Source organism: Callospermophilus lateralis, chromosome 1 (genome assembly GCF_048772815.1).
Source record: "Callospermophilus lateralis isolate mCalLat2 chromosome 1, mCalLat2.hap1, whole genome shotgun sequence".
Lineage (NCBI taxonomy): Eukaryota > Metazoa > Chordata > Mammalia > Rodentia > Sciuridae > Callospermophilus > Callospermophilus lateralis.
In genome coordinates this window covers 209,442,152-209,462,647 of record NC_135305.1, presented here as the reverse complement: position 1 = coordinate 209,462,647, position 20,496 = coordinate 209,442,152, and the positions used below count along the sequence as shown (strand labels likewise).

Genomic DNA, 20,496 nt, shown 5'->3' with positions numbered 1-20,496 from the left:
CACCTCGGGTGGGGACGGTGGGCCCCCTGTTCCAGGCTTACTCCAATCTGCGTCAAACAGGGCGCAGTGCCCACCTGACTGCCCTGGGTTGTGGCATGAGCCCCACAGCCTGTTTCCCCTCCCTTCAGGACCAGGGGAACCCAGGCCTGCGGGCTCCCAGCTGCCACCAGAATTGGGAGGAGAGCTACCAGGCTATGGGACAAGACTGGCAGACTGCATGGAGGCAGTGCCACCCACTGAGAGAAGAGGGCTCAGCAGGCAGAGCCAGCCCCTCCCCCGACATGTAGCCACTTCAAGGGAATCTGCACTGGAGCAAGGAGCGGGAAAGTGGCCCCTGTTGGTCCGACTGTGAGGAAGACTCAGCCGCGGAGAGAAGCAGCCAGGGCGGGCCCTGCAGGAAGGTCGGCTCAGGGCCTTGTCGGGGATCTTCTGACCTGATGTAGGTGGCGAGATCAGGCAGGCAGCTGAGGAGCAGGATCCAGCTGCACGTCCCAGGAGGGGCCTGTCCTCCACGAGCTGCTACCTGCTGTTTTGGCAGATGTCTGAAAGTCACAAAGGACAATGTGGGAAGTTTGGACGGGAGGAGATGGGGGAGTGTGGAGACCGAAGAGAGTTCAGCTTCTTCCCAGTGTGACAGCAATGAACCTGCCATCTAAAGCCACTATGCTACCCAACTGACTCTTCACGTGACACTCCACTTGGTCCCCACAACTTCCAGAGCAAGCTGAACTACTTACTCCTTACAGAAGGGGAAACTGAGGCGAAACAGGGCCATGCAAACAGGCCCCATGACAGCACTTCCAAGGCAAACGCCAGAGCCACTCTGGAAGTCAGCAGCCACAGGAGAATGTGCCGGTGCTGGTGGGGCTGCGCAGGAGCCTTCAAGTTGGGACGGGCCACTGCCTTGGCAGAAAACTTCCCTACATACAGGAGGAGACCAGGCACTGCCTCCCCTTGGCACTGGGCAAGGCAGGCGACCCCTCAGAGAGGGGCAAGCAGGAAAGTAAGACAGGAGGAGACAGGCCACATGCCAAGCCCAGAGCATTTCCTCTATTTCCTGTGGGTGACAGCTCATCTTTCGGGGCTTGCAAATAAATGAAACCAGGTCAAGTGCAGGAAACAATGCTTTTAACATTTCTTGGAAGGTACAGTTTGGAAAGAGGTAGAGGGAGGCCATCAGACTGGCAGGGTCTGGCTATACTGCCGAAGCAAATCTGAATATTTGCGATCCTCCTGACTTGGCCTCCCAAGTCACTGGGATTACAGGGGTGTGCCACCATGCCCAGCAGGAGTTTCTTACAAGACTAAATAACAGCTGCGTGCAATGACACGCACCTGTAATCCCAACAACTCAGGAGGCTGAGGCAAGTTCCAAACCAGCCTCAGCAACTTAGTGGGCTCCTGTCTTAAAACAAAGTAAAAAGGGCTAGAGAAGGAGCTCAGTGGTAAAGCACCTGCCTGGAGTGAGTGAGGCCCTGGTTTTAATTCCCAGTAACACACTCACGCACAATCTCAATAACATGCTCTTACCAGGTGATCCAGTATCACGCTCCTTTGTGTTTACCCAGCAGAGTGATACTTGTGTCCACACAAACCTGCACTCAGAGAGTGACAGCAGCTTTATTAATAATTATCCAAACATGGAAGAAATCAAGAAGTCTTCGAGTAAATAAACAGATAAGCCGTGTCATGTAATAATGGAATATTATTTAGCAGCAAAAAGGCATGAGTGTGCTGGCGTGGCTCAGTGGCAGAGCTCTCGCCTAGACATTAGACATGTGAGGCCCTGCTCCCATTCCCAGCCCCGGAAAAAAAAAAAAAAAAGAAAGAGAGAAAGAAAGAAGTGATGAAGAAATGAGCCATGTGTGGTGGTGCACACCTATAATCCCAGCAACTCGGGAGGCTGAGGCAGGAGGATTACAAGTTCAAAGCCAGCCTCATCAACTTATGGAGGTTCTAAGCAACTCAGTGAGAACCCATCTCTAATAAAATACAAAAAAGATCTGGGGCTATGGCTCAGTGGTTAAGTGCCCTTGGATTCAATCCCTGGTACTAAACAAACAAACAAATGATCAAGCCATGAAAAGACACGGAAGAACCTTAAGTGTATATTGTTGGGTTAAAGATGCTTGTCTGAAGAGGCTGCCTACTATATAATTTCAACTCTATGAAACCAGACATGAAGTATGGACTCCAGGTGGCAATGACATGTCAACGTAGGATTAGCTGTCACAACAAACGTACCACCCAGGTGGGGGACTTTGATCATGGGGGAGACGGTGTAAATGGGACACCTGCAGTCTTCAGAGTGGTTTGGTTTGGTTTGGTGCCAGGATGGAACCTAGGGTTCGCACAGGCCAGGCAGCGCTCACCACTCAAACCTTCTGTGATATCAAAACTGCTCTAAAAATATTAATTCTTCCAAAAGAAAATACCAATAATGTCTCCTACCTTCCTACTCAACAGCATCAGCCAGAGCCAACCAAGATCATTAAAGATCATTTATTTCAGGCCAAAAGTTAGATTTCAGGAATAGTTCATGATCTGCACCACCACAGCAGTCAAACCCGGCTCAGCTCCAGACTGACAGCTTCAGCGGATGGCCAGAGGCCTATTTATTTAGGAAAGGAAAACAAAACTGGCTTCTGGTGCTGGGCAGCTGCCCTTCTCGGCAGTCTGGCTGCAAGGACAATCCAATGCCCTTCTGCAATCCTATGGGGGAAGCAGCACTGACCAGAGCAGAAGATCTAGTCAGGCCCTGCCCAGCAGCCTCCCAGCACTCACTGCCACCCCAGGTTTGTTTAGCACCAGGAATTGAACCCAGGGGCACTTAACCACTGAGCCCCAGCCCCAGCCCTTTTTTGTATTTTATTAGAGATGGGTTCTCGCTGAGTTGCTTAGGGCCTTCATAAGTTGGTGAGGCTGGCTTTGAACTTGCAATCCTCCTGCCTCCCAGGGGTCAGGAGCCAGGGGCCTGGGTTAGGAAGAACGAAACTTGACTCACAGATGTGTGCAGCAATGACAAATTGAAAGGCACTAAAATTCACGTGGTCCAGGGCTGGCTCCCTCCTCCATGTCACCTGAGCCACCCAAAACCAAGGCCAGGGGTGCAGGGAAGGGACCTGACCTCAGCCTTAAAGCTAAAGCAGCACCTGAAATATCACCTGGGATGTCCTTCCTTGCAGGAGATCCCAGCAGTATAAAAGCCCAACTTCCACCCATCAGCCCAGCAGGGTCAGGGCACTGGAGGACTCAAGATCAGAAAACGGCACACTGAGGCCACCGACAGCTGCTGGAAACTGAAAGCAAAACTCTGTCTCAGAGCCCAAAAGCTAAGATTAGAAGATTCAGTTCCCATTCAGGATCTGACATTTAAGCTGTGTGACCTCAGTAATACACCTTACCTCTCTGGGCCTTGCCATAGGGAGCTAGCAACCTAACCTATTAGGCTGCTGAAACAATGTATGTGATAGTACTAAATGGACCCTGCCACACAACAACCTTCACCTCTTCCAGCTCCCACCTCTACTTTTCTGAACACTCCGATAAAGGACTACAACATTCTTTTATTAAAAACACAAAGCAGGGGCTGGGGCTGGGGCTAGGCTGGGGCTGAGTGGTGGAGCGCTCGCCTAGCAGGCATGAGGCACCACGTAAATGTAAAATAAAGATAGTGTGTCCCCTAAAACTAAAAAATAAATATTAAACACACATACAGACAAAGCAAAGCCCTGACATGAACAAAGGGGCAAAGCTGCAGGGGCCTGCAGACTCCTTGGGTCAGGGAGACAGTCCCTCAACTCACTGTTGGCCTTGGTGACAGATTTGACACTGTATCTGTCAGCTTTCTCATCCACAAAATGGAAACAATCGGTCCTGTCTTTCAGGGGCTAAAGGGGGGACGAAGACCATACAACCTCATGGCATCCACTCTCGGCCAGAGTAGCAGGCCACGGGGGATAAGGTCTGGGAAAAAGGACACAAGAGGTTCTTGGTGACCTTTCTCAAAACATCAAATAATATTCAGCAAGGTGATGGCAGGCCTGTTGTTTAAGTAAAATGTGAGACTGGTGGCCCATTCGTTCCACCTTTGCCACATGTGACAGGTATTCACGTGACAGTATAGCCACGAAGACTCCTGTGCATGTCCTAGTTTACAACTGAACCCCACTGGGTGACCAAGAGCTCATCACGAGGACACCTCTCATGGTTCCATTGAATGTCACTGCACTGACTCCCTGGTCATGGCATTTGAGATCCTGGGTGCACTGGCGCAGCTTGCATCCTAGCTACGCTGGGGGCTCAGGCAGGAGGATCGCTAATATGAGGCCAGCCTAAGCCACTTAGGCCCCTGACTAAAAATAAAAAGAAAGGGGCTGGGGATGCAGCTCAGTGGTAGCGCACCCTGGGTTCAATCCCTGATGCCAAACCAAAAAAGAGGAAGGATCTTGCAAGCTGAGCAGGGAGGACTCAGGCAGTTTCTGCCTGGAGAACGGATTCTGACGATGGAGAAAGGGGAACTAAGAGTCTTTCTTCAAGAAAGAGCAGTGCGCCAGGGCCAACAGAGTAGTCTCATCCTTGCAGAGGATATCACAGCACAGATGCCCTAGAACTTCTTGGTAAGTTCTTGCTCTGTGCTTGGATGGCAACAGAGGATGGCCTTGGGCTCTAACACAATCTGTATGCAAAATGATTTGGGGAGCTGTCAGGGGCTGGGTGAACTCTACTATTTGCCAGTACAAAACCAGCTTTAGCTGGGCGAGGTGATGCACCCTTGTAATCCCAGCAGCTCGGGAGGCTGAGGCAGGAAGATGGCAAATTCAAGGCCAGCCTCAGCAATTTAGTGAGGCCCTAAGCAACTTAGAGAGACCCCGTCTCTAAATAAAAAATACAAGCTGGGTGCAGTGGGTAAGCCTGTAATCCCAGCAGCTTGGGAGGCTGAAGGAAGAGGATCGTGAGTTCAAAGTCAGTCTCAGCAACTCAGCAACCATGTCCCCCAAGACACTGAGCATCTTGGAAGTGGTTTGTCACTGGCTAAGCAACTCAGTGAGTCCCTGTCTCCAAATAAAATATAAAAAGAGGGATTGGAGTTGTGGCTCAGTGGTAGAATACTTGCATAGCACGTGAGGCACTGGGTTGGATTTTCAGCACCACATAAAAATAAATAAACAAAATAAAGGAATTATGTCCATCTACAACTAAAAAATATTTTGGAAAAAATATCCATATATATAAAGGACTAGAGATGTGTCTCAGTGGTTAAGCACCTGAGTTCAACCCACAATACCAAAAAAAAAAAAAAAAAAAAAAAAAAAAACCACTTTTTAAACATAACTTCAGCTTTCTCACTAATATATCACCCAGGTAAACTGAAGCAAACTCAAGACCTTCAAAAGTAGCCTGATGACAGTTTGAGTGCTTTGAAAACACCAGCCAGTGTGGTGCACAGATCTTGCTCAGCAAAGGAGACAAGTAGCCAGCTGGTTGCCAGCTTCACACATGTGACTCCACTTGTCAGCAGAGGTCCCACAAGGAGGTGTGGCAACTTCCAGCTGCCAAACTCAGGCCGCAACTCTCCACAGGGCAGGAGAATGTTGGCCCATCACGAACAAGGAAGGGCACACATGGTCCTCACCTCCACACCACCATCCTCACTGGCAGAGCGGGCAGAAGGCAAGCAAACTCTTGAGAGCAAGGCCTAGGTCAACCTGCCCCGGGGGGGAGCCCCACTGCTGGCCAAACCAGTCAACAGGAACAGCAGGGATGCAGCACCCGCTGCAGAAAGTAACATGGACCGTGACAACACATGACAAGCCATGAGTAAGACGCAAATCAGAGCAAGGCGGTATCCCACCCAGCACTGCTACAAAACTAAGAAGAATCAGAGACTGTGGTGTACAAGAAGTGGGAAGGTCCTGGAGTGTGCCTGAAGAGGTGGCTTCGAAGGTCTAGACAGTCTATGGTCAGAGCAAGGTGGACCCTCCAACCTGCCTCCCACTCCAGGGGAGTCCTTCTGGCCCAGCCCAGGTCTTGGAGCACAGGACACTGGGAGGAGGCAGCAGGACCTGGTCCGTGGCACAGTCGGCTCAGAGCCAGGCTGATAAGGTCAAGGGCTGCACCCTCCCTTAGGCCGGTGTGGCAGGGCAGGTACAGCATGCTGGGCCAGGGGCCAGTTATTCAGGGGAGCAGGCGCAGATGAAGGACCCATCAGAGCCAGATGGGCCAGGGCTCAGCAGGATGTGCACCAGGAGACTAGGAGTCGAATCCCAGGCACTTCCCTGATCCATGGTGCCACTTCCTGGGCCTGGCTAGGGCCCAAGAGGTGGCACCATATAAATGGGAAAAAGAAGAAGAACGTTGAAGACCCCTGATGCAGGCAAATTCCTGGACTCCTGCTGCCGGCCTGCTTTCAGCAGCCTCCTGCAGCCCTCTCTCCTCAGGGAGCCAGCCATGCCCTCCAGAAACAGTCTCTTTCAAAGGAAGGCCCTCAGCAGACTCAGCAGGGACAGAAAGGAGCTCCAAGCTGCTTAGCTGGGTCACCAGGTGGCCCTGTGAGGGTGGCACGGGAGAGACAAATCAGAAATCAGGTATCACACTAGGCTGCACCATTAGCAACCGAAGCGCTTTCTAGGCTCCAGCAAACCTGGTCAGGTGGCTCAGTGGCTGCTCCCAATAGGGCCTCTAGAATTCTGCAAGCATCCCAGAGACTGCGAGACCATGTCTCCCAAGACACTGAGCATCTTGGAAGTGGTTTGTCACAGGCTGAGGAGGCCCCATGTGAGGCCACTCAGAGTCCACCACCACCGCTTGATAGATGTGTTAAGGAGGCACGGGCCTGGTCCAGCAGCCTCGAATGGACAGGGCTCCCGAGACAGCAGGGTCCCAGGGGACAGACCCAGCCACTCTGGAATGACCAGCCACAGAAACAGCTGTGTGGATGCAGAAAGACTCCCAAGGAGTAGGCCAGCAGTGAGGCAGAGAGGGACGGGGACACTTCAGGTGAGGGGCCAGGCCTGAACCTACCAGGCTGAGGTGTGCAGTGGTGCAGGAAGGACCAACAGAAGCAAGGAATGAGTTGGCCTTAATCACTTCCACCTAGCAGGGACCCCAGCCCCAACACCAGGGGACATCCTAAAACCAGCCAAATTAGGAGCAAACATTTGAAACTGAAAGGTCGAATGTCCCAGACCAAGGTGTTCCAGTACCTCAAACACGGGGCTTTTCCAAATTCCATCCCTGAGGGAAGACAACTGAGGAGATCAAGAGAAAGGAGTGGAGCAGAAACAAGGGGGAAGTGCCCAACGCCACTGTCAACTCACAGATGCCAGGACAGAGAAGCAGAACATGGTGTTAGCGTGGGTTAGTGCTCTGTGGAGAAGGCTGAGGACCTTCCTCCTCCTGCCACTGAGCCAACTTCAGGAAAAGTGTCGGGCCATCCACGCAGAATCCCAGAAGCCCTTCCCCGAGCAACCCTGAGCCACCTGGCCAGGTTTGCCAAGTCCAGAAAGAGCTTCACTGCTAAGGGTGCAGGCCAGTGATCCAGCAGATGGCCCGAAGCTGCCACCTGCAGCACACCCTCCAGGGCGGGCACAGGAGGCCAGCTGCATCCCCGAACCCCACAATGCCAGGGACCTATGGAGGGGGAACCCTGAGGACCACCCCAGCTCTAAGGCAGAGTCACACTATAAGGCTCCCTGGCCCTGCCGGAGCAGCCCACCATCACCTGCTTTATACGGAGGCACTTTTTTATGGTTTTATTTGACTAACAAAAAAAAAAAAAAAAGGAACCTAATTTAAAAAGAAAAGTGTTCTGGGCTGGGGACACACTCAGTGGCAGAGTGCTTGCCTAGCATGTGTGGGGCCATGATTCATCCCCAACAGAGAGAAAGGAGAGAGCAGAGCAGAGCAGAGAAGAAGCTACAAGGCTGCAGAGGGCCACACTGGCACCCAGTTCAGGAAAGCCACCATGAACACTCAGGATCTGGAGGGGGCATGGCCACCTCAGGCCCTGAGCAGCTCTGCGCAAGGCAGCTCCGGAGATGCCTCTGTGGGGCTCTGTGAGGGAGTGCCACCACCGAGGGGTGAAGCCACTTAACCCACATAAGAAGAGGTAGCGGAGTTCTGCCAGCTTTATTTTTGGAAAAGGCATCTGGCAGAGCAGGAGAACCGCAGAGGGAGCGACCCCGACATGTGCGAGTGGGAAGAGCCTGGGGGAGGCAGCGCGTCCAGGGCTCCAGGCAGGAGCTGGCAGCTACTGGGAATCCCAGGCAGGACACAGCCCCCGGAGGCAACAGGAGGACAGGGAACCACACAGGACCCTGCCCCTCCACACAGCCCACCGCAGGATTAGACGAATGGCTAACAGCCTTCACTGAGCAGGCAGGTGCGCAGAGCCAAGGCCACTGATCCCGAGTGACCCAATCCCAGGTGACCCAAGTGACAAGGAGACATCTGAACCAGGATGGGAAGGGACTGGAGAGGGAGGCCTAAGAAAGGGAGGAGGTGCCCTCTGGCCGGCTTCCCCACTCACTCCGAACTGTTGCTCTGGCGTGTCTCTGGCCACTGGCACCCGTGGGACAGGGACAGGCCTCCTGGGCACAGGCTTTTCCCTAACAACCGCCAGGGCCAGGAACTCCAATCTTTCTTCAGACCCTGGCAAATGTCCCTTCTACCAGGGAGTCTTCCTGTCATGCAGGCTGCTCTAGAGCCTGTGGGACTGTCACTCTCCACCTAGGACCCCCACTGCCCAGCAAGGCACCAGGACCAGGTTAGCAGGTGTCCCACGTGGGGGTTTGGCCAGCATTCTGGCCAAAATGGAGAGCATGTGCTCTGGCCAGATGCCAGGTCTGACCTGACCCTGCAAGTCACCATCCTGCAGACTCACTTCCCTCCCGCACACTGCTCCAATCCCAAGTTCAGAGAGGCCTCGTCTCTCGTGGACAGTCTGGGCAGGCTGTGGGCAGTCACAGTGGCAACAGTTGACCCAGTGATCACACCCTCACCAGACACACTTCACTCAACCTCGCTGGCCTGCTTGGCTACTTGTGCCCAAGGGACAACCGAAGAGACAGGGCAGGTGCCAGGAGGGGTGAGGCTGAGGAGGAGGAGAGGAGCCTTCCAGGTGGCGCAGGGGAGCTGCAGAGCCACCCACCCAGGAATGACTTGGCTGATGTGCGGCAGCCACTCCTATTCTGGTTTTTGCCACGCAATCTTGTAACTCAAGTTCACCAAAATCTGAACGCACATCCTGAGCGAAACAGTGACGTGTAGTCCCCCTGCTGCGTTTCCCCCAGGCCGTCTGCCAACTTGGCCTTCCTCCTGGGCTCTGAGCTCACACTGTGCTGCCCACCTGATCTCTGTCACGTTCGCCTCTGCCTGGAGAGGGTGGGGAGGGAGCCAGAGTCTGGTCTTTAAAGTGGTAACACCTGTCTGTCATTGGTCATCTTTCAGGCCTGAGGAGAGGCTGACACTGCCCACAGGACAAATCATGGGGTCAACAAGTCACCACAAAGCACAGCCTGTGAAGCCTCCAGGCTGCAGCCTCACTACAGCCCAGTGGAGACCACCCCCTTAGGCTGTTATGAGGAATGCCTGCTCTGTGTCACCCTCCACAGGGACCTGTCTCAGACAAGTCCAGGTGACAGGCCCGGAGGTCCACATAAGTCCTGCAGCTCTGAGTATCCAGCAGTTGGCTAGCCTGGGGTCTGTGACTCCTACCTGCAAGAGACCCCTCGGTGCCCAGTTCCAACAGTGGAGCTCCTTTGGAGCAACTCGTGCCTCAACTCTTCTGGGACACCAGAGCTGTGAAGGGATAGGTCAAGCAACTGGACGTCTGCACCCCCAGGCTCACAGCTGAACCCCAGTGGGCAACTTCTTGATGTTCAGGGGCCAGAGGGCAGGAAATGTTGGGACATCTGGGAACTGAAGCCACCACCGGCCCTTCCTGCCACTCCACCGGGTGCCTTCCTCTCCACCTGCCTTCACTGACCCAGCAGCACCTGTGACCCTACCAGCAAGGCTGTGTCAGAGGAGTGAGGAAGTTTCTGCTAGGCCTTCCTAACCAAAGCCATTTTAAAGATGGAGGGGCCAGTCCCACCCTTCCTGGGCCAGGCTGTGCCTGTGGCTTCATAGGCAGCAGGAAGGCAGGTGTGCCTGGAGGAGCCAGAAACACAGGAGCACATGGGGCCACACCCCCACCTACCTGCCATTCTAGGCCGAGCTTTTATTTTCACTGTTCAACTGCCCTCAATAAAGCAGGCTCCTCGCCACTAACAGGTACAAGAAAGCAGGGATGTGGGCAGAAGCAGCCCAGCCGAGCTGTCTGTGCCCAGACACAGTGGAGCAGGAAAGGGGAGCCTCAAGTGCCAGATGCCCTGTAAGCCACTTTGGGGTGCAGCTCCCTAAACCCACAAACATGCCACGGAGGAGGAGAAAGGAGGCCTTGCAGCCAAAGGGGTAGGACTCAAGACCTGACCACACCACCAGGCCACAGGCACTGGCCCACAATGACTCCACACTGCAGGAGGGGGAACTGAGGCCCAGAGGGTGGCACCACTACACAGGTGGTCACTGCCACCCTGTGCCCAGCCCCCATGTGTTTTAACATCAGCAAGGAGAATGAGGTGGCCTGTCCCTTTTCCCAGTCCTCAGCTGTCATCAGGACACCAGCTCCATCACTTGGAAGCTTTCTGCCTGGTCTCCCTCTGAGCCCTGGGTGCCCATGTGGCCACAGGATGATGGGCAGCCTCTGCCAGCATGTGCCCAGGCTGCTGCCCCCAATTTCCAGACCATGCTGCAGTAAATCCGCCTGGTCTGCAGACTGGCTCAGGACCAGTCCTGGTGTGGTCAACGTGGTACTGGCCCTGCTAGCACTGCCCTAGGCCTGAGCCCTGTTTTCCACATCCTCTGGTGACCTGCCTGTGACACCCTCAGGTTCTCCCACCCACTGGATCCCTCCACCCCAATGCAAAGACCTGGGCATGAGGCCCTGCTGAGGAACAGCCGTGCCCACAGCGCATGGTTACCTGCTCCTGAACACCTCAAATCAGAACTGCACCAACAGTCTGCGGCCAGCTCTCAGGCCACTCCTGTCACTCCAAAGTGGCCAGGCTTCAATTAACCCACATGTGAGAGAGCAGGAAGAGGAAAGGCAAAAGGCAGGGGCACTCTGGGCTCCCAGGACAAGCTGCCATCAGTGGTGGAACTCTGGGCCTAGACCCTGCCGGTCACCCCACCCAGGGGAAGGAAGACACTCCACGCCTTTGCCTTTGTGGGGCTGCATGGACCCACTTCTGCTCCAGGGCTGGTGAGCTTTACCTTGCACATGTGAGCTCTGGCAGGCGCTGCTCAGCGGGGAATCCGCGGCCTCCTAAGCTCAGAGATGCTATGACAGGAGGGTAGCACAGAGAGAGCCGGGGCCACACCTCATCAATCCTCCCAGGAGAGACACCTCAGCAGAATCCTCCTTGACACAGCTCACTTCCCGGTTTATGAAAAGCTGACCCCGGGATGGAGCCATTCATAGATCACGGGGTGGGCTGTGTGGCCCCACACGAAGGACCTCACCAGTGAGACCCCGTGCCCAGGAAAGGGATCCAACATGCCTCATTCTGGCCCCAGAGAAGACGAGGGATGAGCTGGACACAGGCCGCCAGCACTGGTTGTCCCCTCCCACTCGCCAGATGCACTGTGAGCTGAGCACATTTCCCTGGAACAAGCAGGCATCGGTGAGCGTCCAACTCCAAAAATAGTGCCACCAGGAAAGGAAGGAACACACTCTTCTAGCTGAGACCTGCCCCTGCCCTCAGACGTCTCCCTGCAAGGTCCCTGCCTGGCCTGTGCAGCTCAGCTGCCACACCCTTTCTGAAGGGAGAGACGACATCAGAAGAGAAGAGCAAAACCAGGCCGCTTCTGCTGACAGAATGCAGAAACCACACGCCGCCCCTGGCCAGGGAGACCGACCCAGGAAGCCCTTCTCGGGGACTTTCAGGCCTCTGGTATCTTGCATGGAATCTGCTCTACAGAGAGCACTTGCCCCAAGCTGAGAAAGCTCTGGAAGGCTCCCCAAGACCACCCTCAGTCCAGGGTGAGGTATCCATGGCGGACACCAGCCCCACAGAGACACCGCCCCCCCTGTTCTGACCACAGAGCAGAGGCTGAAGGAACAAGGGACTGTGGTCAGGGCCCAACAAGAAGCAGTTATGGGCCCCACGACCCACTCCAAGGCAAAGACATGGAACCTACATCCCCAGGAGAGAAGGGGACCAGGACGCCAAGGCTTCCTCTAAGCTGCAGCTGATCCCAACTCCACAAGGGTCATGCACATTGGCCCTTCCCATCCAGGCTGTGCATGACTGGGCTTTGTTTTCAGTTCCAAAGGTCACAAACAAAAAAGGCCAGTCCCACTGGAAGCTATGCCAGGCTCTTTGCTGAACCTGAGAAAAGCTCCTGGATAGCCATGGGAGTGGCACTCAGGGTGGGAAGCATTTTAAGTCTTCAGGAGATCCAGGTGGGGGTTGGCAGCCAGGAGGGTTGTGGGTCCCAGAGCAGACACCCTTGGACTCCAGGTCTGACCTTATCTTTTATTTTGTTTTTTGCAGGATACAGACTGAAACAGGGGTACTCTACCAGTGAGCTACATTGCTAGCCTTTTTTCTTTTGAGAAAGATCTCGCTAAGTTGCTGAGGTGGGCCTTGAACTTGTATTTCTCCTGTCTCAGCCTTCAGAGTAGCTGGGATTACAGGAGTGCGCCACCACACCTAGCCTTTCTTCATCTTTGCCAACCACAGGTCCATGGCTAGTCATCACCTAGACTTCCTGCTGATAAAATGAAGGGGCCAGAACAAAGGGACCCAAAGTTTCAGTCTGGCCCTGAACAACAGCAAGGCCTCCCAGGGGTGTGGTCTCAGCACAGGGGCTAACACTCCAGACCAACGGCCAATTGTCTGATCGAGTTCTGGTTCGGGCTTTATGGGGCTGTTCCAACTGAGCAGCTGTGTCCCAATAAAACTTTATTTACAAAGACAGATGGTGGGCTTGACTGGGCCCTTGCCCTAGGCACTACAGCTGACACTAGAAAAGCTGAAGTAACAGTCCGCATTGTCAGTGCCTGCAGCCAGCCCTGCTCGGGCACGCTGTGCAAGCTATGTCTGAACTCCTTGCTCAGAAATGACAGAGGATCTTCCCCACAGAGGTGCTATGACAGGAGGGGTGAGTGCAAGCAGGGCCAGGGGTCACAGGGCATCGGTGCCAAGCTATAGGCCACAGCTTCCCCAGGCCCCTTCAACTCTACCACTAAGTCATGGGAATACTGCAAGTGGGAGACGCAGTCCTGGTCCTGGGAATGAAATTTTGGAGAGGACAAGAGCAGGAGGCACCTCTTGGGCTCCTTACCCTCAGTGGCTCTGTCTGGAGAGGAGACACACCTGCCACTCAGGTTTCCCTGATGCTACAGTTATCATCATCTCACTCTGGGACCCTGAAATCACTCCCTCTGGATGAGGGGAGGGGAGCCCCCACAACAGGTCCACAGCAGAAAGCTGGATCTCTCCTAAAGGTTTAAAAAAAAAAAAAAAAGCGGGGGAACCTCCCCATCCACACTGGCCAGTAAAGGAGACCATCCTGAGCCCTCTGGGTCCCAGAAGACAACGCCCCCACCAGGAAGGGCAGTGTGAATGGGTGGCTGCCCCCACCTGTCAGCCAAGAGGCCCCCCTCAGATCAGCCTAGCCTGGACTGAGGCGTTGACCCCATGTTTCCAAGGGGAGTGCAGGTCACACAGGTGGCTGACATATGCACACACATGTGCACAAGCACTCACCTCCCCTGATTAGAGGCCCTGCTCCTCCCAGCAGTCAGTAGGTGGCTTCTGCCCACAGGATCCCAGGAAACCTCACTGCTCCTACTCTCTCCCACCCACCTTCACCACCGCAGGGTCAGGCCAAGGGCAGGAGCAGGGGCAAAGGCCAGCCTGCCCAGTACCCCCCAGTGGGCAGCACCTGAACGTTGAGTTGTCCAGATTGCTTCCTGCCAGGAAGAAAGCCCATCTTCCACAAGTGTTATCTTTTTTTCTTTTTAAATATACTTTTAGTTGTAGGTGGACACAATACCTTTATTTTATTTTTATGTGGTGCAGAGGATCAAACCCAGTGCCTCACACGTGCTAGGCAAGTGCTCTACCACTGAGCCACAAGCCCAGCCCCAACAAGTTTCTCTTTTTCCCCTACAATGCTGGGATGGAACCCAGGACCTGTACACGCCAGGCAAGTGCTCCACCACTGAGCCCACCCTGGTCATCTTAACAGTTATCTTTTTCCATCTTTTTTTCAGGGGTGGGGAGCAGTTACTGGGGATTGAGCCCAGGGGCATTTTACCACTGGGCTACATTCTAGCTCTTATTTATTTATTCATTTATTTTATTTATTTATTTATTTATTTTAGAGAGAGAGAGAGAATTTTTTTAATATTTATTTTTTAGTTTTCGGCGGACACAACATCTTTGTTTGTATGTGGTGCTGAGAATCAAACCCGGGCCGCACGCATGCCAGGCGAGCACGCTACCGCTTGAGCCACACCCCCAGCCCATATTTATTCATTTATTTTGAGACAGGGTCTCACCAAGTTTCTCAGAGCCTCACTAGGTTGCTGAGGCTGGTCTCAAACTTTGATCCTTCTGCCTCAGACTCCCAAACTGCTAGGATTCCAGGCATGGGCTACCATGCCCAGCACAACAGTTATCTTTGTGTGTGTGTATGTGTGATACTGGGGATGTAATACTGGGGACTGACCTTGACCACTGAGCTACATCACCAACCCTTTCCATTTTTTATTTTGAGATAGGGTCTCACTAAGTTGGTGAGGCTGACCTCAAACTTGAGATCCTTCTGCCTCAACCTCCTAAGTAGCTGGGATTTATAGGCATGTGCCACTGTACCCAGCACAACAGTTATCTTTCAATTCCACTTGGGACACAAAGAACTAAACTCATAAAAGCAAATTTTGCTCCCAAAAGAGCTGTGGCCTTAGGACCTGCAAGGTGGGCCCTGCCCCTTCCTGAAATCTTTAGGACCTTTGGCTGGTTGGGTGTCCCACCCTGCCAGACTCAAGAGGTAGCAGGGGGCTGTGAATAACTGGGGTGCTCAACCAAGGACCAAGGCTAAGTTACCCTTCTCCCCTCCCCACAGGTTCTCCAGGACACCCAAGGTGCATCTTAACCTTCTCTATTTAAATACACTTGCATCCTGGTACTGGGCTCCATATGCGGTCCTTACAGAAGTAGGACACTGTCACTGTCTCCTCCACTTCTCTTCGCATCCACTCCAGAGTCAATAAGGGGCCCTCCATGCCCCTGCTTCTCGGTTGGTTCCAGGTGATTTTCCTTAACACTCTCCTTCAGACGTGACCTGAAGTCAGCCAAGCTCACCTCCAGCATGGACACCAGCATCCCATCCCATGGTGTAGGATGGTAGCTGTGGTCAGGGTCTTTGTCACCTGCAACCAGAATGTCAGTAGGAGCTGAAACCAGTCTCACCCCAGCATGTGACTCCCAGCATCCTTCAAGGGAAATGCCTCCTTATGATGACTCTTTTCATAAGTATTTAGAAGAGTCACAGGGCCAGCAAGAGCAGTGACTTGGGGAAGAACACACTCAAGGAAGGGACCACCCAGCTGAGCCCTGATCTCTCCATGTGAAGAGAGCAGGATTAATCCAGGGCTTTCATCACCAGCAGCACCTTAGTTTCTCAAAAGCTCCAAGGCAGGCTGAGCTGCTCCAGGCAGCCTGCGACAGAAATGCCTAAAGCCCACTGAGAAGCAGTGACAAGAGGGCTGTCACTAAGGCCCTCCCCTGGTCTTCCCTGAACCTGATGTCGTACATCACTCACCCACCTGCTGCAAGGCTGACTCAGGGTGACTTAGGCAAACCCTCCATCCAGCCAAAGACCTTGGCGACGCTGTCCAGTGCACCCACAGTCCGGGAACTGCCTCTGGGCTAGTCAACACCAGTGCAATCGGGAAACGTGGTGTCCAACTGCTCCTCAGCAAAAGATGCAATCCAAGACCCAGACTGGCCATATCTGTCAAACCCACCTACAAACTGCACATAGGAGGACACCTGGAGGAACTCAGGACGTCCACACTCTGGAACAAAGGCAGCAGCTCAGAAAGACCGGCTTACCACAACCTCACTACACACAGCTTCCACCTCAACAGCAACGACACACCCATCACGGACACACCAGGGCTCTCTGATCCTCGGCAACCACTCCAGAGCTGCCATCGGAATGTCTTTCAGCCCTGCAGGAACCCCACATCTCTCACTGAAAACCCCAGATCAAACATCACAACAAAGCCGACTAGGTCAAGACCTTCTACCACATAGCCAGCATAAGCCAATATCAGAAATGTCCACCTCCTCCAACCAGACACAGGCGACTTCCCAATTGCCTCCCACATTTGAACCCTTACCCAGTCCCCAGGTACCATCCCAGCTAAGGCCCTCAGAGCCTCTATCCACAGTCTCCCCCAGCCTCCCTGCCTCCCACTTGGCCCTTCCTGACCACACAGCCATCCCCACCAGAGCCAGACACATCCTGGAAGCAAATGCACAGCAATCACAGCCTCCCAACTCCACCCAGCCATGAGCAGTCATGCCAGGCCTCTGCCTGCGCCAGCCTCCTCAGGGGAGCCCCGTCCACAATTCAGTGCGTCTGTGCACCTCCACCTCAGGAAATGGAGCAGACTGTCCCAGCATCCAGAATGACCAGGACATAAAAATGATCTACGAATAGTGACCTCTTAGGACCCAAACCATGTGGAAGACATAACCATTGAAAAGTAAAATTTGGGGAGCTGGGGCTATAGCTCAGTGGTAGAGCGCCTGCCTTGCATGTGTGAGGCCCTGGGTTCGATCCTCAGCACCACATAAAAATAAATAAATAAATATAAAGATATTGTGTGCATCTACAACTTAAAAATATATTTTAAAAAAAAGTAAAATTTGGGGCTGGGGATGTGGCTCAAGCGGTAGCACGCTCGCCAGGCATGCGTGCGGCCCAGGTTCGATCCTCAGCACCACATACAAAGATGTTGTGTCCGCCGAAAACTAAAAAAAATAAATAAATATTTAAAAAAAAAAAAAAAGTAAAATTTGACCCAGGTGCAGTGGTGCATACTTATAAATCCAGCAACTCAGGAAGCTGAGGCAGGAGGCATTTAGGCATTTGAGCCAGTCTCAGAAACTTAGTGAGGCCCTAACCAACTTAGCAAGACCCTGTATCAAAATAAAAAATAAAAAGGGCTGCAGATGTAGCTCCGTGGTAAAGTGCCCCTGGGTTTAATCTCCAGTACCAAAAATAAATAAGTAAATAAAGTTTAGGGTGCTGGGGCTATAGCTTAATGGTAGAGCACTTGTCAAACGCATGAGGCCCTGGATTCAGTTTCCAGCACCATAAAAGACAAAAAACAAAGTTTCAGCAGGGCACAGTAGCACGCGCCTGTGGTCCCAGATACTTGGGAAGCTGAGGTAGAAAGATCGTCTGAGCCCAGGAGTTACAGCCAGCCTGGGAGACAGACCCCGTCTCAAAACAGGAAAAAAAAAAAAAAAAAAAAAAGCAGAGCTGGAGGAAGAGCACTTGTCTGGCATTTGTGACCCTGGATTCCATACCCAGCACCCCACACACACGCACACACAAAGTTTAGAAGGACAAAAAATATTTCTCTAGTTGGGGAAGAAACAAAAAGAGACAAAATCACATGAGCGTATCATGATGACAACTCAGTACAAGCAGAAGAGAAAGGAAATGAGATGCCATCGCACTTGCCTGGGGCAACAGGACCAGTACTTTAGGTTTGCTGCAAGCCTCTAGGCTGAGCTACACTACTCATCCAGTTTAAAAAATAAAAAAAGCTTTCACACACGTGGCTTTTATGTTTTTTGTGGTTGTTGTTGGACACAGGGTCTCAAGGCTGCCCTTAAATTTGTGATCCTCCTGCCTCAGCCTCCAGGGTCACTGAGATGACAGGTGTACACCATCACACCCAGGATGTGTGGCTTTTAAACAGCAGTTCAGTGATTCCACAAACTTCACCTGGACTTGAGAACCTGTCCCTCCCGAGGGGCTGGGAGTCACAGTCCCTCAAACCTGCGTGACTCAGCCAGGAGCTGCGTCTCCACTTGGCCAGGGAGGTATCCAGCCCTGGAGGATATAATTAGCATTGGGTCCTGGTGTGCATGGCCACTTCATGTGGAGACAAGTCTCTCTACGACACTTTCATTCAGTGGAACAGTCTCCCTTAGGATGGCTTACTTGGACACCAGTTTTCTTTTTTCTCTTTTGTTTCTCTTAGTTAAAAAGTGACAACATATCTACCTGTCATCATTGTCTGTCATTCAAGCACCTACAGATCAGAGGTCATTTGGGGTCACTGTTATAAGTGTCCCTTCAGGCTATGTGGCTGACTGCAGAGATGAGATCACACAAAGCCCAGCTGCACAATTCACAGACCAAGGAGAAAACAGGACAAGGTAAGTCATAAAGACAGAGTCCTGGGCGTGAAGCCCTAAAAACAAAAGAGGCCAAATCCTACAGACACAGTATTAATCATCAGTCTGACCCCTGCTGGGCCACATCAAGCAGGGCTGCTGTCCCTGAGGCCCAGATTCTGAAAGCCAGGGGTCTCCTGGGTTTCTGGCCTGAGCTACACAGAGTGGAAAAGCAGTCTTGTTTTTCAAGTTGGCTGGTTCCTCCCTCAAGGTCTCCTGGCCATGTCACAATCCTGGTATGATGTCAAAACTGCTTAAAGGGTGATGAACTCTGGCCTCCTGATGAGTCAACAGAGGGTGGGTTTCCGTGAGCAGACTACTGTTTACACACAATCACCGTGGCCACAGCCAGGCAGCCGGAAGCTTGGTCAAGGGTCACAGTGGCCAGGGTGGTGTTCAGCCTCCCTCTGTCTCTCCCGCACCCCCAGCCCCTCTCCTGCACAGACAGCCAACTACAGCCTCAGGCTGGCTCCATCCTACAGCAGCACCTTGGGGGAGGAGCCCACCCCACCCAGAATCAGTTGGCGCCCACCTGGAAACACACAAGCAAATAGAACCCAATGACCCAGCAAGCGGGAGACACAAGGCTGCCATGTTCCTGATGCCCTGTGCCAGCCCACTCCACCCAGCCCGTCCAGCCTGGCCAAAGCCTCACGCCATGAAACCTGGGTTCTCAGCTACTTCCCAGCTGAGAGGTCCTGTGAAGTGACTCAACCTTCTAAGCCACTGCCTGCCTGCTTCCTCACCTGGGAAACAGGAACTGCTCAAGTCATGGACCTGATAGGGACAAAAAGAATTACTCGGGCAGCACAGCCAGTGCTGGCATGCGAGTGGGTCATACACTACAGATGCAGGCGGTCATCTATCATCTTTTGGTTTTCTCCAGGGACAGGGCTCAGAACAGTCAAACTACAAAAATTTTGCACAGCCACTCATGTCATCAATGTTTGTGGCCTCTGCTCAGGGGTGGGGGCGGTGTCAAAATGCTGGTGTTTCACTAGTACTTGGTCCCACAGTATGACTCCCTTCAGAGCTATGTGCCCTATAGCTCAAAACCCACCCCAACCCCAAACAAGACTGTGGCTAGGGCACCGAAGAGGCAGCTGAGACACGAGGACAGTGGAGTGCCCTCAAGCAGGTGAGGCTGCCTCAGAGTCTGACATGCCCCTAACATAAAGCAGGAACCATAAGCTAGTGTTCCCCCCAGAGCTTGGAGATGATGGCCCTAGGATTCCTAACGAAGGCCTCATCTGAACAGCAAGATAAAGCGCTTCCCTGCTCAGGAGCACGTGGCCACCCACCCAGGAAGGGAGAGACAAGCCTGGCCTCCCGGATTTCCCCACCATGCAAAGGGAATGCAGACTAAATGAAGACTCCTCCTGCCACCAGTGCCCAGGTTGACGTCCAAGCAGTTCACCTACTTACTAGCACGCAGCAGTCGCCAGCATAGCACTGGGGCCTCCCAGGACAGCTGTGGGACACTGGCTGCAGGCCCATAGAACCTGGTGCTCCTTCACACCTGGACAGCACCTTGCAGCCACCCTACACCTTTACCAGGCCCTGACTCCAAGAGACTGTGCACTCCAGTGCCTGGGACTCTCCAGCCACTGACCTCAACTCTGTGTCATCTCCTATGCCCACCTGGGGTCCCTCACCAGCATTTTGCCCTATTTTATTTCCTTTCTAGCACTGTCCACTGATGAATCTTTCTTGCTGATTCCTGGGTGGCTGTTTATTATCTATCTCTTTTTTTATTATTTTTACTTTTTTTAAAGTTGTAGAAGGATAGAATGTCTTTATTTTGTTTGCTTTTATGTGGTGCTGAGGACCAAATCCAGTGCCTCACATGTGCTAGGCAAGCGCTCCACCACTGAGCTACAGCCCCAGCCCCTATTATCTACCTCTTGATAATTCTAGAATATTGCTGTTGACACAAGGCACCCATCTTAGTCCCTGT

At 53.1% G+C, this 20,496-nt stretch overlaps 1 protein-coding gene across 2 annotated transcripts in view; it reads right to left on the bottom strand.

Moving 5' to 3' along the window:
- Ell (elongation factor for RNA polymerase II) overlaps positions 1–20,496 on the bottom strand; it is a 67,067-nt gene that overhangs the window by 42,786 nt on the left and 3,785 nt on the right. The window contains exon 1 of one of the 2 annotated variants that reach the window (XM_076845770.2): positions 11,317–11,639. The exons of the other annotated variant lie outside the window; for it this stretch is intronic. Coding sequence (XP_076701885.1) covers positions 11,317–11,325 — 9 coding nt within the window. The 5' untranslated portion in view covers positions 11,326–11,639. Of the gene's footprint in view, positions 1–11,316; positions 11,640–20,496 lie in introns of those variants that run through there. 2 annotated transcript variants of the gene reach the window in all.